Source organism: Globicephala melas, chromosome 3 (genome assembly GCF_963455315.2).
Source record: "Globicephala melas chromosome 3, mGloMel1.2, whole genome shotgun sequence".
NCBI classification, from domain to species: Eukaryota; Metazoa; Chordata; class Mammalia; order Artiodactyla; family Delphinidae; genus Globicephala; species Globicephala melas.
In genome coordinates this window covers 14231546-14249244 of record NC_083316.1, presented here as the reverse complement: position 1 = coordinate 14249244, position 17699 = coordinate 14231546, and the positions used below count along the sequence as shown (strand labels likewise).

Here is a 17699-nt window from a genome sequence, read left to right as displayed (position 1 = left end):
AACAACAACAAAGGAACTCAATTCGAAATCACAAAGGAAATTAAGACAAGCTATGTCAACTGAAAACAAACAAACATGTGGTGGAAACAAAAACGGAAGAGGATCATAGTACTTATTCACATACATACCTGTACGGAAATCTCCCTTAAAGTGGGGAAATGGTCCCATCTATATACAAATAAATTTCTGTCACTTATGGGTTAAGTTTTGCAGCTAAATAAGAGAATGTAACTTGAGCTTTTTTTGTTTTATTTTGCAAATGTAACACTCCGTGAGCATGTTTGAGAAATAAGTAGAATAATTAAGAAGGAACTTCGGGGCTTCCCTGGTGGCGCAGTGGTTAAGAATCCGCCTGCCAATGCAGGGGACACAGGTTTGAGCCCTTGTCCGGGAACATCCCACATGCCGCGGAGCAGCTAAGCCCGTACGCCACAGCTACTGAGCCCGCGTGTACAACTACTGAAGCCCGTGCACCTAGAGCCCGTGCTCCACAACAAGAGAAGCCCACACACCGCAACGAAGAGTAGCCCCCGCTCAACGTAACTAGAGAAAATCCTGAGCGCAGCAACGGAGACCCAACACAGCCAAAAATAAATAAATTAATTTTTAAAAAATTAAAAAAAGAAGGAACTTGGCTTCAGAGAAATGTGCCCATTCTCGCATTAACATTTGTGAGCCTCTGTCACTTCTCAGAGGGCATAGTTTAATATTTTAGTCCAAACAGCTTTGACCATTGGGTAACACAGCTCCTTAAAAGGAAGCACTTACCTTTTCATTGCTTCCCCTTCTCTGTCCAATTTTGTCAAAGCCCTTGTAAATTTAACATATTCCTTTTAAACAACTGATTCCACCCCAAATACTTGAAAGTTTGATATCCTGTTTAGAATGCTTAAAATTACATGCGCTTTGCTGTTCAGCAAATAGAATCTTACTGCTACTGTTTACCTTTACAACTTTTCGAGACTGTGCATTTATATGGAAAATCTGATGACTTCTGAAAACATAAAGTGATGACCCTCAAACATAGAATTGTCTACTTGGGTGATTACTAAAATGCAGATTCTAAGGCACCCAGCCCACCTCTGAGCTTCAGAGTCATGTGTTTTTTTGCTTTTTCTTTTTGACAATTGTCCTAGGGGATTTTGATAAAGTGGTGTAAACTTTTAAAAGAAACATAATTCAGTAAAATTCAACCCTTATGTATTGGATCTGCCTCACAATTCTTTTGAGGCAGGTTGGGGGTATGTAATTATTCACCATATCTTCTTAATCAATAGGGAAGTAACTTTCAAAAATAGTCTATTTTTTTGAGCAGTTCTGACTTTACAGAAAAATTGAGGGTAAAGTTTCCCTATATCCCAGTTCCCTTTATTATTAACATGTTGTATTAGCGTGGTACATTTGTTACAACTGATGAGCCAGTATTGGAAAGTGACTTTGAAATGACCATGGCCAAGGCTGCCAGTGGCTGGGCTGATGCTGGGAACCAAGCCACACCCACATCCTCATTTGAACCAGCTGCCTGTACTTTCTCTCTTGAAAGATGTTCTATACAGATTAACACCATCATGACTGTAATTGCTCTGCGCCAGTATCTGAACACAGATGGCAGCAGGACTCATTTGACTAAGCACTATGGTGCCTGGGATGGTTGGTATTTATCCTGGCTCCATCTTAACTTTCCACGCAACCTGGGACACAATCTTTAATGGCTTACATGTGTAAACCTGTGAAACAGGGCAATCACAGAGCACATCATGAATTAATTTAACCTTGACTCTTTCCAAAGGGGAGTGGAGTGGGTACAACGATGTTAACGCTGAAGAACTGCTCTGAGATAGGTTACAAACATGCTTGAATTTTCACACAAGGATTAGGGGGATGATTCATTCATTCAGTCTCTGAAACAGGCTGGGGATACCAATTTGAAAGCACAGTTCCCTCTCAAAGAGCTTCTATTCTCCCAACTGAAGATGGGTAGGACACCAACAAAAAGACCCTTGCAGAATATAGTTTTACCCCAACAAGATATAGTTTCCTCGGTAGTTGTAGGAATAAGCCACGCCCGGTGGTTAGGTGGAGCTGGAAGTGGCATGAGTAGCTGGACATCTCTGGGCAGGCTTCCCATGGAAGATGTGACTTTCTGACTTGAGTCTTAAAGGATGGGAGCAGTTGGCAAATCCCCTAGAGAGAACTTTTCAAACCATTTGTGGTGAAGAACCAGTTGTTTCTGTTTCCAATCTGCCAGGTACCAATAGGAAAACCCTGCTGTGCCAGGTATGAGTCACCACGAGTCTGACAACACCCAAACTGGTTTATACTCTGTTCAAAGAGTCCACAGATCATGTGCTTGTATGTCGTGGCATTTTATAAATTGCTACAAAAGTTTCTAAACCTTTGCTCTCAATTTCTCTACTTGTTACAGACAGGTTCCAAACAGTTTGCAGAACAGCACAAGGCCAGGTGCCATCCTTTGAAGGCACCTGAAACTTGCTGGAAATGCAAATTATCAGCGCTCATCCCACTCAATTCCAGTCTGCATTTTAACAAGATTCCCAGGTGATTCCTGTGCACGCGAAAGTTTGAGGACCTGCCCCAGAGAAACCAGGACTCAGTACCAGGGGGGTTTGATCCTTCATCCATCTCGCTTCCATTTGACTATCTGCTGCTTCCTTTAGGTCCAGGAAAAGTGCAATTGGCCACGCCCTCTTCCAGTTTACAAAACTACATTTTCCCACTGCGATGAAAACGTCTTTTATCCTGGGTGCAGGAGAGAAACTCCACACGGGTAGGCAGCTTCCAGAAATTCTGATTAGCCTCCCTTCTCCGCTTTGATCTGGCCCAACAGCCGGGGCAGCTCCACGGACCGCGCTTCCGTCCCCGGGGTCGCTCATCTGCCGAGCTGCATTAATGAGATCCGCGTTGAGCCGGTTCCAGGGCGTGCTAAAGATCAAAGGCGCACAAACACACAAATCCCCCAACCCCTCCTCCTTGGTGACTATTTGGTCTTTCTCACCAGAGGGAAGAGTCAACTCCCCCGCCCGCACCTAGGTGGAGACGCGGGGAGGGGGCTGGGAGCCGCTGGGGCCCCGCCTTCCCCGCCCGTCCCGGAGCCTGCAGCGGCCCGAGGCGCAGAGTGGGCGGGGCCTGGGCGAAGATGGGGGCGGGGCGCGCCGGCCGCGCGAGGCCGAACCTTGCGGAAGCGCGGGGAGGGGTCGGCTGAGGGCTGGGCTCCTGCAGGGGGGCGTGGCGTAGGGGCCGGGAGGGCAGGCTGAGTGGGCGGAGCTAAGCCCTTGGAGGGGCGGGGCGAGGCGAGCGAGTGGGCGGGGCCGGATGAGTGGGCTGGGAGGGCCGTGCTCTCCTGTCCGCAAGTCTCCGTGTGGCCGTGAGCCGGTGAGCCTGAGCGCCCGAATACTCACCGGGGCGGCGCTCGAGCTGGGAGAGCCATTTCGGGCTCGCTTTGTGGCCGTTGTCCCCCTGCCCGCCCCGAGTGCCTCCGGCCGGAGCGCAGAGGGAGGGGGCGCACTCCCCAGCCCCCCGCCTCCCTCCCCCAGCCGGGGGGAAGAATGTGCCACCAGCTGTTCTCCGCTCGCGAGCGCGGCGCCCAGGAGTGAGGAACTTGGAGAAAGAGGAGACAAAGGCTGCAGTTGGGACGGATGAGTTAGAGACTTGGGTTTGGGCAAACAAAAGGTGCGAAAGACGAGAAGGGGAGAAGGAGATGGCAGCGGGGGAGCCCCGCGGGCTCGAGTTTCTGGGAGTCGCGCTGTGACACGCATGGTTTCCCCGGACCTTCTGCTGGGCTGACTTCCGCGAGCTGGGAGCCGGACTCGGGCGAGTTGGGGAGCGTACGGGAACAATGGACAACTTCTTCCCCGAGGTGAGTGCGCTCGCGGCCGGGAGGGCGGGCGCCGGCGTCCCGGGCCGGACTGCTTTCCTTGAGCCGGGCGCGGGCTCCTTTCCTGCCCGGAGGGAGGGAGGTGCTCACCGCGCCGCGCGCACACACGCTACCGCGCGCACTTAGCCCGAGAGGGTGAAACTTTCTGGGAGTCGCCAGAAATCAAGCCCCGGGGAGTCTCCGGCTGAGTAATCCCTGGCGGAATTTATTTTGTCCCGCGCTCCCACTTGGCCCGGGATGCAGCGAAGGTGAGCGTCCTTTGGCGGGGGTGGCTGGCTCACCGGGTGTCCCCGCGGCGACCCGCGCGAGGTGAGCTGGCGGACGAGGGGCCCGGCGGGGAGACGTGCCTGCCCGGCTGCCTGGGTGCAGGAAGCCCAATAAAACGTTCATCGAGGACTTGCCTTTCTCCAAGAAAGGTCTGGTCTGGAATTTCCTTTGCAAAACGTGCCGGCTTCCTGTGAGAGGGGTGCAGACACTTCCAGAGGAGACGCTTAATGAAGTGTGAGAAGGGAGAGACGAGGGTTTAATCGTTCACTATATTCTCGGCCTGTCGGACCTTTGGGGTCTAGGTTCTAGTGCTCACCAAGAAGTGCTCTTCTAGGATCTGAGATCATTCCAGAGGGTGAGATCAAAACATCATGTATTTGTGCTGACTGTCCCTGGCAGATCTGGAATTCGAATTTAAAGAAAATCTTTAAGAGCGGACATTGGTTATTTTTGAAAGATTAAACTGATGCTCCTTTTAGGGTCATTGAGGGCGGGACACCACGGTTACTTGAAACCCTTGACTTGAGAACCCTTTTCTCTGGGATCGAGAGTTACCGTGGTTTCTTGGCTCCCTTTCCTTTCTTGGTTGTGTTTATTTAACAAATTCTATTTAAGTTCGAGGTTTGAAGTGACTCAAAGTAAACTTAGTTGGCTTAATGAGTCTGATGTGTCTTTCATTGAAAGCCAGGGGATGTTTTGTAAATCCAGGACAGTTTTGGAACCTTCCAGCAAATTGGATTGGTGAGGGTTTGCCTCTATGTTGGCTAACTTGCTTTCTCAGACTTAACTGGATTTATTATTTCAAGTCATTGTGCTTTCCGGATGCCCACTTACTTTAAATAGCCTGATGACTATTTATAGTGGCCAGGGTGGTATATTCTTGTGTAATAGTAATATCCCTTTTTTTTTTTAAAGTGGTGTATCACAGGCGATACCCACATTCATGGTGAGAGGTGGACTGCAAAGGAATTAATCATTCATTAATACATATTTCTCCTTTTTTTTTTTAAATGAGACTTATAATTGTGAGACTGGCATTTGCTAATCCATAGACCTTCGTTTTCATGCCTGTAAGAAGGCACCAGAACTTTCTGCAGGAGTTGCAGGTTAACCAGTGATAAAAGACCAGTGGGCTAGTTTAATTGCTTTCATCTGTAAGAAAACCTGAGGCTCTGCCTGCGGGACTCTAATTCTTAACTTTTTATGGTGGGGGGAGGGAGGCCTTTATTTTGCTCTTGTGTTGTGAGTTCTTTAGGAAATTTGATGAGACATAGAATTTGTATTCGATTTGTTGGGGTCCCCGTCCCCATGAAGCCTGTCAGGGGGCCAGTGACCTCCCCTTTGGAAGAACTCTGCCCCCTAGTGGAAGTGGGGAGAACTGCAGGATAACATGGGGCAGCTGCAACCTCCTGCCCTGGTATCCTCCCATTGGACTTTGAAGTACTGTTTCTCCTTACACTGTGCCTTGGTTCAGTGTAAGGAGACCTAGTTGTTGGATTTTATCTCCATGATTAATATAATATTGAAGTTGGCCTTCAGAGATCTTCTTCTCCGTCCCCTGCCTTTCCTAGATGAAGAATCTGAATCCAAAGACGTTAAGTCACTTGCCCAAGGTTGAAGAGGTTGTTATAGAACTCACAGCCTTTCTGCTCTGTTGCTGGTGACTTTAGTATTGGGGGACATTTTTATTCAAAGTTATACTTTTACTCTTGTGATGTATTTCTATTACAATGTTAATTTCTAATCAGAAATTAACTTCTGATTAATTTATTTCTAGTCAGTAGTAATTTCTAATCAGAGTTCCTCCCCTAACCATAATTACTTTGAATGGGAAGCCAGCAGGACCAGAGAGGCTATACAGTGCTATCAATTGAAGACATACTCCTAACACAGATCCTGTCTCTATGGATCTCTCTATGGAGTAAGTGTGGAAGTGATATATTTCCAAGGACGGCAACATTGTAAGGCCTCTTGTATCACGAAGTGGTGTCCTGTTCTTTGGTAACTTTTCCCATTGTGACTTAGGGATAATAACTTATTGCTTGTTGGACAGCAATTTGAAGCTAATGTTAACAATTGAAAAAAAATTGAATGAGATGTCGCACGTATTAGCTTTATGTGTGAGCGGCCAAATAAGAAGGAAACGAGAGCTCCTTGTGACTCGCAGCTGCTATTTGGAGCTAGACCAGAGTTTCTCAATCTGGGTACCATCGACATTCTGGGTCAGTCAATTCTTTGGTGTGGGGGAACTGTCCTGTGTCCTGTGTGTCCTGGTCTCTACCCGCTAGATGCTACTAGCACCCCCAAGTTGTGACAACCAAAATGTCTGCAGACATTGCCAGATGGGCCACAGAGGACAAAATCATTCGCAGTTGAGACCCACTGAGTTAGACCCACGAAGCAGTTGCCTCGTGGAATTAATTCCCGTGCGTGTGGCAGGCACAGCTTCCTTGCCTACTTTACGTAGCATCAGGCATCTGACTGCCGATCACCTGGAAGCTTGTGAGGCTTGGCCTGGAAGCTGATGGCTACTGACCTCAAAATGTACCCGGGGGTTGGAGAAACTGAGCGCCCTACACTCCCCGAGTTTCAGTTTCTTCACGGCCTTAGATCTTTATGACACCTCTCGAGTGAATTGTGTGCGCACTTCTTGGAAATTTGCTTTTTCAGCATTTAGAGGTAAGTTGTTAAAAAGTTACTTCACGCAGAACCTAAGGTTAGGTATGTCTGTAACCAGAAGCAATTTTTTTTTTTTTTTTTTTGCGTTACGCGGGCCTCTCACTGTTGTGGCCTCTCCCGTTGTGGAGCACAGGCTCCAGGACGCGCAGGCTCAGCGGCCATGGCTCACGGGCCCAGCCGCCCCGCGGCATGTGGGATCTTCCCGGACCGGGGCACGAACCCGCGTCACCTCGCATCAGCAGGCGGACTCAACCACTGCGCCACCAGGGAAGCCCACCAGAAGCAATTTTTAAAACAAGTTGAAAGGCTCAACCAGCAAAGTGGCAAGACGGCTGTGCAAACGTGTTGATGTTTTGAAGTGGCCGCTGTTTCCAAGTCCCCAGTGCTGGGTACAGTGTCTAGAATACTGGAGGGGCCAGTCAATGCCAGTTGGACACGTAAACGAGCGCGACTTCTCTGTCTTGTTTTAGGAACAGGAATGGCATGATGGCTGTTCAAGCGAAAGATCTTTTGAGGCTTATTAACTGGACATATATGAACACTTTGATTTTTCAGAAGTGTGTAAAATATACACAAGTAAGATACTCATAAACACATGAATACAAACATAAAGCAGGTATTAATGTTTTAAGCACTAAATTGTTAGTGGAAAGCATTCCAGCTGTACCTGTTTCTTACAGCCTGGTTCACCCTGGGCTGGAACAAACGCCCCTCTCCAGATGTTAAGTGGAAACACCTTCCTCATTTCCACTTAATTTGGGGTGGTGTCTTAATTTCGGTTGTTACCTGGAGTTCAAATCGTTTTTTAAGCTGGAACAAGTTCTTGAGCCTATTTTTCTCCCCTTTTTATAGGGTTTTGTTTGTTTCACATCTTACTGATATTTTTTGTCTTGCTAAAAGAAATAAGGCTGTTGGTTTTGGCAGCTCCTTCCTCCCCCTCCCCCCAATCATCTCTCAAGGGCAGAAGGCAAGCACTGAGGACTTCCTTGTCCCACCACATCCTGCAGGCCACCCCTTTGACGACTGTAAAATGGAATCATCAGAACATTCCCTGGTGTCCCCTTTCCCCACAGTGCAGTCACAGTGCCTTGCCCTTTCTGCACACCCCGCAAGGATTCCCGTTGTCACTTTTGGGCCCTGCCATGTTGGGTGCAGCAAAGGCACGGAAGCAGCTGGGAGCAGGGAGTCCTGGTCTTCTGGGCGCTCACCTCTCCCCAGATCAGGCCCAGAGCAGTGTGGGTAGGGCCAGCACTGTTTAACCAGAGCTGTGCAGGGAGAGTGCCGAGTGTTTGTTTTTCCAGCTCTGCTGGCTTTTAAGTGAGGTCACCTTTAAGGACACAAGCCTTGAATGCGCTCTTCTATGGCGTGATGGGAAATAGGGTACCTCCTTATAAATGCGTTTCAAAATTCCAGAATAACTTCTACGTAATTCAGTAAGTCCCCTACATAACGAACGGGTCCCGTTCCCAGAGCACGTTCGTTAAGTCCAATTTTGTCTTTAAGTCCAACAAAGTTAGCCTAGGTACCTAACACAATTGGCTCCATAGGACTGTACTGTAATAGGTTTATAATACTTTTCACACAAATAATACATAAAAAAACAAACAAAAAATAAAGAAAACATGTTTAATCTTACAGTACTGTCCCTTGAAAAGTACAGTAGTACAGTACAGTACAGTACAGCAGCTGACATCCAGGGCTGGCATCGGGTGAACAGGCAAGAAGAGTTACTGACTGGAGGAGGGAGAGGAGGTGGGAGATGGTAGAGCTGAAGGATCGTCAGCAATAGGGGACGGAGGGCAAAGCTGCAGTTTCATTCATGCCTGACATTGATGGAACACACATTCGCATCTTTGAAAGTTCGCAACTTGAAGGTTCGTGTGTAGGGGACTTACAGTCTCAGGTCATTGATTTGCAGGGCACGCTCAGGCAGGAGCAGCCAGTGAAGTCTACAGGAAGCTGGGCCACACTTCCCTGGGCCTGAACGCCCCTGGGCGGATTGAGAGCCTCCTCCCTAAGAGTGGAAGAGATGTGGCCTCTGGGAGGCTGGCTGTACCCTCCACACCTGTGGGCTCTCAGCCAGGTTATCTGACCTTCCTGGGCTTCCTTTCTCTGTCTGTAAGTGAGCATAATAGTGTTGACCTTGCATGGTTATTAGAATTCGAGATAAGATTTACAAAGCTCTTGGCACCTGGTAAGTGAGTAATAATAAAAGGTTAGAGTAACTTAGAAATTAAGAACGAGTGGCCTTTGATGGTGACTGAAATCCCAGTACTCTATGGTGCAGGGAAATCTTGGTCTTCGAGCTGTTGCCAGTATCATTTCTGGTGCTAGATTGCACTTATTAATTTTCTCCCTTTGGACCAATACACTTCTGGCTGATTTTCCAGAATTCTGTCTAAAGCATGTCTAGATTGCTTATAAAGTCAAGCTCACATTCTTAGTCCGGTTTCCAATGCCTTCTGATCTTGCACCTCTCTTTAGTCTTTTCCCGCATGTGAATTCTATTCCGGAGGGTCTATTACCAGCCTTCCTCCATACCTTCGCATGTGCCCTTCTCTCCGCTGATCGGATGTCCTGCCTGTCTAGCTCCTTTTTGAAACCATCCCCCACAAGTCTAGTTCATGGTCACTCCTCTCTTTCCTATGAACTTGACTCTCCTTCTTTCTGTCCTGGTTGTGTTAGGAATTTACCCCTTTTAGCTAGAGGCTGTACTTATTTTGTCTTTCCTTCTCAGATGAACAGACAGAGTCTTGAGAGGGTAAATAATCCGATTTATAAGTTTTATCGCCTCGTTTGCACTCAAAGGTCCTTAAGGATGGGATTCTAGCCTTGTGTAGCTGTTATTTTCCTCTCGAGTACAGATGTTTTTATGGTGGGAGGGGAGATGCTTCTAACTTTTTCCCTTGATTATGAAGCATTTTACAGTTCTTTGAAGACAGTAAAAAATATAATTTGCTGTTTATCGAGTGCTTATTGTGTGCAAGGCATGTTTCTGAGCACTTTCCATTCAGTAATTAAGTTATTTAACAACCCTATGAGTAACGCTCCATCGATGAGGAAAGTGAGGCAGAGAGAGGTTAAATAACTGGCCCAAGGTCACACAGTTAGAAAGTGATGGCCGGGCTTTGAACCCACACAGGATGTCTCCAGAGGGTCTGTGCTCTTCACTGCCATGCTTTACTCTCCTGTTGGTGACATCTGTCTTATGCTTGCATCACTGTTTCTTTGATGAAGTGCTTAAGACCTTAAGCAGTTAGTGAATGATTTTGGAGTTGAAAACTGCATGGGGGTTTGGGAAAACAAGTGGCCCACGCCCCAGAAACACTGCAAACCCAGCAGGAAAATGTTCATCAGCTTTTGAACATGCCTCCAATCTTTATTTGCTGTGCCTTTTTCTTAGGAAAGACAATGACCTTCTGTTTCCTTGTAAGATGTGGTTTCTCTAAAGCTGCCGGCCCCAACCTCATGAGGATGGTAGGGAGCTTTAGGTAATAAGGCAATTAGAAAACTAGATTTTTGAGAAGTAGTTATTTTATTAAAAGAAAGGATAGGACTCATTTGTCTCCCTATTCTAAGTCTCAATTATCAGAGTATTTCTCTTGGAGGTTTTCTGATGGGATCTTCTCTTTCGATTAAAGATTCTGGCCGCCTTCCCAGAGTTTCTCTATATCCGTTGTTTTACTTGTTAGCTTATTAATGCTTGTGGGTGATCTTTGACAGGAGAGCGGAACATTTCTCATAGAGCATTCCTTGAATAAAACATTTTGATACCTCACTAAAAGCTGTTTGGAAAATGTGTCCGCCGGACTTAATATATGAAACTTGAGTCCCCAGTTTAAATCTAGCCCCTCGTGTCACATGACATCACATCATCTGACTCTGCCAGTTACAGGAAAAAGTGTTAGAGTTCTTGTGGCAAAGCCATGCCACATCTCTTGAAGCACAGCCAGAGCAGGGGAGGACCAGATGGCAGTTCGGCATTTCATAGTTCTATCTTCTCCCCAGCTTCAGTGTCTACTCTTCAGATTGAAAATTGCCTCTGTAGAAAGGCATTTAAAATTGTGGTAATTAAAAAAAAAGAGAGAGATTTATATTAGAAAAGGTAGGCAATGTTGAATTTTTGTATTTTGTGGTAGGGATGTTTATCTTTATTACCTGTCAGTGATTAAAGGGCAAGGTAAAACGAGATTTGGACATTGGAATAGAAAGTAGCTTTTTCACTTGGCCTCTTACCTAATACTGAGTCCCAAAAGAACCCCATAATTCTTTTAAGTGTCATTTTTGGGGCTGAGTTAATAACATGTAAGCAGTGTCCATTGACAGTGATGTACATTGTGGAGAGAAGTGGACTTACCTCTGGGTAGAGTCTGTGTTCATGCTATCTACTATGTGTGTTAAAAGTCTATTTAAAAGTTTTTCTGGTAGACTTCATGCTCACGTGTGTGGCTACCATTGATTTTTGGGTTCTATCAGCTTCATAGGTACTTAAATTGGGTTGCTAGGAATATACGTAGAATTAGGAGTGTTCTTGCTTAAAAACAAAAGCTTTGATAAACATAGATTTACAATATTACTTTTCCATGTCATTCTTACATTTTTTTCTTTCCTTAATCCTGCAAAGAGTATGTGCTAAGCTTAGAAAATTTAGAAAACGCCATAAGCAAAGGACAAAACCTTTCTGTCCTACTCTTAATGTTTTGTGGTATATGCTTTCTTTGCCTCTGTATCTGTTTCTGTGAAAGCGCACCTGTAATGTTTTTCACTTAAGAGTTGCTTGAGAGGGCTTCCCTGGTGGCGCAGTGGTTAAGAATCCGCCTGCCAATACAGGGGACACGGGTTCGAGCCCTGGTCTGGGAAGAGCCCACATGCTGCGGAGCAGCTAAGCCCGTGCGCCACAACTACTGAGCCTGTGAGCCACAACTACTGAGCTCGCGTGCCCGTGTTCTGCAACAAGAGAAGCCACCGCAAGGAGAAGCCTGCATGCCACAACTAGAGAAAGCCTGCGCGCAGCAACGAAGACCCAACGCAACCAAAACCCAACGCAACCAAAACCCAACGCAACCAAAAATAAAATAAATACATTTAAAGGAGTTACTTGAGAAAAGCTTTAAATGGCAAGGATCTTGCATGTATACAGACGGCCCCTGTGATTTTCAGGGCCGGGGACAGGAGTACAAATGCAAGCCCCATATCACATCTGTAAAATATTTAAGTTATAAATCAAGCTTCCAAACTGGTAAATAAGTGTCTTCTATTCTCCTACCTTGATAAATATACCTTCATTAGGACACAATCGAAAAATGTCTAAAGCTATGGGTTTTATTGCCCAGACTATGAAAGATGAATGAAGATAATTATAGTTGCACATGTGTGGGTGTCCTGTTGATGGACCAGTGATGTCTGCGTGAGTAATAGACATATACTCCATAGTAAATTTTCCATAGGTCTACTTTTCTTGCCCATATTTCAGCAGAATCACTAATTATATATGGTTACAGTCAAGATTTTCACAATAATTTATGTGCTACTGACAGTAACGCCAAAGTAAAAAACCTTTCTTGAGTCATTGTGGTTCTTTAATTAATTTCAGTTTGGGGATGCTTTGCTAAGGCAGCCAGTAGTTATTGGCATTGTCAACAAAATTCATACAGCAATATTTAGATTAATAAAACGGAATAAGATTACGTATGATAGGTTATGGATACTGCAGGAAACACAAAATATTTTAATTTTATTGTATAAGTCATATCATTAATATTGTGAATTTCCACTGTTTCTTAAAATATTCCTCAAACTTTTCAATCCTGTGTATATTATAAAGAAAACTGAAAACAGAAGTTAATTTGTTAAAAATCTGTTTTCAGATGAGACTAAACCTTAATGCATCTCAGCCAGAAGATAGTCTACATATAAAAATGTGTGAATCTTTTTCTTCCTAGTCATGCAGATGTTTTTATTGCCTTATATTTTCTTAAAATACCAATTTTGTTTCCTGTTTCACATGTAGTTCCTGTTTGAAGAAATTTTTCTCTAAGATTTTTAAAAACACATTTTTTTAAAGTGAAGTGGCCAAATTAGGTTTTTGGGGGGGGGTTTGGAAGCTTTTGCTAAGATTAATAGTAAGCAATAATTTATATCAAATAGTTGCTGCTACTGCAAGTTCAAAATTAATATAATATCATTTTCCACCAAAGACCGTGATTTACTCTTTATTTGAGGAACTTCTGTTTGTTTACCTTCTTTTTTCTTTGTGATGCACAGTGTACTGGTCTGAGTGGCCCTGCATTCTTCCTGGACATGTATCCCTATTTATGTGTCCATTGTAGGTGTTTCTATAGGTGTTTGCTATTATAGAAAACAGGACACATACATTCTTGTACCCAGGTCATTGCAGGCTTCTCTGATTACTTCTCGAGGATAAAATTTTCCAGGAGTGGGGCTGTTTGTTCAAAGGGTTCGCACATTTTTACTTAGACTATTTGGCAGCAAAAATTTTCTGAGAGGTGTCGGTGCAGATTACAGCAGGCACAGCTGAGACACCCTGTCATGATGTATTTATGGTAGCAGGGATTTTGTAACTTCTTATTAGAGTCTTAATGACATGCATTGTTTCACAGAGGAAACACATAATACTAGATTTCTGTGTCCACTTGTTAGGTTCTTCTCTGAACCAAAGTGGAGGAAGGAGGCATTTTTCTCACTTAATGACGTTGATTGGCATCTGAGCCCCAGAAATCCCAGTGCTGGTACCTGATGTTCATTTAAGGCCAAAGCCTACACAAGGGGCCTTGCTGTATACCGCCTGGGGAGCCATTGGCCATTTGTTTGGGGAATCGTTTGTATGGATTTTTCTTTTAATTCTTATTCCTTTGCATTGTAAGTATCCCTGTGAGTTAACCCTGGGCTACAACAGTTACGTGGTGGTGGTTCTAACTGTAGGGATTTAGGTAATGTACAACACTGTTGATGGGTGTGTGTTTGTGTCTGTGTGTGACTGTAAGGCTTATTATTTCTATTAATTACCCCTGGGAGATCTTTCCACGGACTTTGAAGTAGAAGTGTTGAGTTCTGGGTGAAAATAACACTCCACCTTTTACAACGTATACCACTGTCATTTAGTACAGGTTTGCTTCTGTTTATCTCTGCCCACATTTTGTTCTTTTAATGATGTGTGCTAAGGGCCAAAGGGTATGTACAACCCTCCCGTAGCTTTCAGCCTCAGAGTTTCAGAGGTGGGCAAGGGTGCCCTCTTTCTTTCTTTCTTTCTTTTTTTTTTTTCTTTTTGCGGTACGCGGGCCTCTCACCGTTGTGGCCTCTCCCGTTGCGGAGCACAGGCTCCAGACGCGCAGGCTCAGCGGCCATGGCTCACGGGCCCAGCCACTCCGCGGCATGTGGGATCTTCCCGGACCGGGGCACGAACCCGCGTCCCCTGCATCGGCAGGCGGACTCAACCACTGCGCCACCAGAGAAGCCCAAGGGTGACCTCTTTCTAGGCCTTCTCAACCTTAGCACCCTTGACATTTCGGCCGGATCAGTCATTGTAGCGCAGGGCCGTCCTGTGCTTTGTAGTGTGTTGAGCGGCATCCCCGGCCTCTGATCACGAGATGCAGTAGCACTCGCCTCCCTGAATTGTGACAACGAAAAACATCTCCAGACATTGCAGATATGCCCTGGGGAGGAAGGGGGAGTAAAATCGCTCCCGTGGAGAATCATTGTGCCATGGCCACACTTTTGTAGCCACAACTTAAATTTGGATTACTCCCAAACTTTCTTCACCCTTCCTCATTTATGTCGATTCCTAATTGCTTTTCATCTCTTTGGGTGAAGTGCACACATTTATCAGTGTTGAAATTTTATTCTCTTTAGGATCCAAACTCTCCCCGTGAGACTTGGACACTTAGAATCGGTTTTATCATCTAAGTTGTGTTGTTGCTTCTGGTGGGAATATTCACGTCCAGCTGTACCCTCTGCCCTAAAGCTTTTGTTGATCTCCCTCCTAGTGTTTTGCCTCATATTCCTAAAGTCCTCTCCTTAGAGCGTTAGGGAAATATTTATTATACCGAGTAATCACACTAGCTGTTGTTTTCCACTAGGAAAAAAGGAGGTCATATTTTCTCAAAGTTTTGAGACCATGTTGAGGTAAGTTATATTTATTGCCCTCTCCCTATATATTTTGTACAGTTTTATTCTGACACATTTTGCTTTTTTTTTTTAAAAAAGAGAAATACAGACTCAGATGTTGCCAAAATAGAAGAGACCGTCCTGTGTACCTGTCACCCAGCTTCCCTGGGGGTGATATCTTATACAACAATCGATAACAATAGTATAGTATCAAAACCAGGAAATTTTCATTGGTCCGGTTTACAGACCTCGTTCGGATTTTTACATCCACTCATCTGTATGTGCGCATGTGTAGTTCTAGGCAGTGTTACCACACGTATAGATTCGTGCAACCACTAGCACATCCAGAATACACAACTCTCCCATGCTTCGTGCTGCCCCACGAGAAACAGTCCCACCCTCCCCCCAGTCCCTAGGAAGCACTGATCTGTTCTTCTCTATAATTTTGTCATTCGAGACTGTTATATAAATGGAATCAGTGTGTAAATCCTCTGAGTGGCATTTTTCACTCGGCGCCCTTGAGACCCACCTGTGCTGTGTGCATCAGTAGTTGCTTTTTATTGCTGCGTAGTATTCCAGTGTACTGGTACCTTTTTTTTTTCTTTTTCCCGGTACGCGGGCCTCTCACTGTTGTGGCCTCTCCCGTTGCGGAGCACAGTCTCTGGACGCGCAGGCTCAGCGCCCATGGCTCACGGGCCCAGCCGCTCTGCGGCATGTGGGATCTTCCCGGACCGGGGCACGAACACGCGTCCCCTGCATTGGCAGGAGGACTCTGAACCACTGCGCCACCAGGGAAGCCCCTGGTACTCTTTTAATACCTGTGCTAACATCCATTATCATTCTGAGGCTAGCAGTTATTTGCATAATACGCTACTCTGTCCCATGGCTGCTGAGAGCTCAGATTCTCGTGGCCCTCCTTGTGTACTTATTGCAGTATATTTCAGTGCTGCTGTCAAAGAATGTTTTGACTGCGGACTCTGTCTCAAGCAGTTCGAGGTCGATTCAGTCGAACCCGGTGCACTTGAACCCTTGCTCACCATCCTACCTACCAGCAGATTCCTACTCGTGGTCTCTTTCCCCGAGACAGAAGCTGTGTGAAATCAGTGACTTTTGATGGCTAGGCTGTTGAGGTCAGAAAAATGTGACAGCCCCACCTGGACCAGCCAGGCGGGCAGTGTTGGAGTTCGCTCCAGCCCAGACTTCTTGGGATGCAGAACAAGAATGCCACAAGAGGGCTTTCCTGGTGGCGCAGTGCTTGAGAGTCCGCCTGCCGATGCAGGGGACACGGGTTCATGCCCCGGTCCGGGAGGATCCCACATGGTGCGGAGCGGCTGGGCCCGTGAGCCATGGCTGCTGAGCCTGTGCGTCTGGAGTCTGTGCTCCACAACGGGAGAGGCCACAACAGTGAGAGGCCCGCGTACCGCAAGAATGCTACAAGATATTCCAGTCATCCACCAGTATCTTGGCAGGCCGGGAAGGAAGGGGGTTTCTTTGATGTAAGCCAAGACTTCCACGGCCAGGGAAAGTGTCCTGACTTGTCGGGTATGTGGTCGTGGCCACTGTGAGGGATCGTCTGGGTGGAAGGTGGAACAGACAAGGCCCAACCTCCATCCTGCAGGCTGGGAGCCACAGAGCACAGAGCAGGGACGCACCCTCACTCTGGTCCTGGGTCTGGCCAGTTTGGGAGGAATGCCCAGTGCAGATGAGCCCAGGAGAGAGGGGAGCATTTCCCAGTTATTTCTTACTGGGCTCCTTACAGCCTACTTCTTACTGCTGCTGGTCCCATGCCTTGAAAAAAGAGTTTATCAGGCACAGGGGAGCAACATGTAGAGAGGTAAGTCCCCTGGAAAGGAACTCCTGGTTTTAATCTCCCCCGCCCCCCCACCCCCCGCAGTGAGGGGCCACGTGACAGCTCCCCCAGTTCAAGGACACGCAGCCTGAACTCCCCTGACGCCTACTGCCAGCTTCTGAGCCAGCCCTCCACCTAGTTCTGCTGTCTCCACCCAGGATCCCTGACCTTGCTACCCTCTTCCTTTTGTAATTAAAATTTGAGCCGAGAATGATCACAAGGTCCTAGAGAGACGCCCTGTGCTCTGCTCTTCGCCACCTAGGTTGTCTATCACAGGGTTTCTCCACATATGAATTTTCTGTCATTGTAACTCCTGTTTTATATGAATAATGCCCACCTGCTCTTGTTTTTCTGCCAAGTATGTGTCTAGAGTATGACCAGTGAGTGTTTCAACAGCAAGTAGGTAAGCTGTTGCTTCTCAAGTGTAAAAGAGGGATTTTGTTTGTTTGTTTAAACTGGTTTATATATGAGATTAATATATCATATATGTACATGTGTACCTATGCGCATGTGTGAATATCTGTAATTTAGATACACATATACATATGTTACATGTTCATATATAAAACGTACATGTTCAGTTTAGCATCATGGTTGCTGACTGAGGCAGGCAGAACTGTTGGTGTGAGGACTGAAGTATCTTATACCAAGGTCCTGTTGCCTAAGGGTTTTTGTCCGCATCTAGTAGATGTATTGTTTGCTGTCCAGAAGCAGAATCTTTAGGAGGCAGTGTTTATGAACTGCTTACAGTTTTCTAAGAAGATGAAAGTTACAAGCAGCCTCCCCACTGTTTTAACACCCTCCTTGCCTTATTAGAATGGGGTCATCAGAATACCGCCTTGTTAATCCTGAGTTTCCATACATTTTTCGTTCCTTTGGGGATTC

At 46.1% G+C, this 17699-nt stretch overlaps 1 protein-coding gene across 1 annotated transcript in view; it reads left to right on the top strand.

Moving 5' to 3' along the window:
* Positions 1-3373: 3373 nt before the first annotated feature.
* Positions 3374-17699, top strand: part of MYO10 (myosin X) — a 216064-nt gene continuing 201738 nt past the window's right edge. Inside the window, exon 1 of the mRNA XM_030856599.2 lies at positions 3374-3877. Within this exon, the coding sequence (XP_030712459.2) occupies positions 3857-3877 (21 nt within the window). The 5' untranslated portion in view covers positions 3374-3856. The remainder of the gene's footprint in view (positions 3878-17699) is intronic.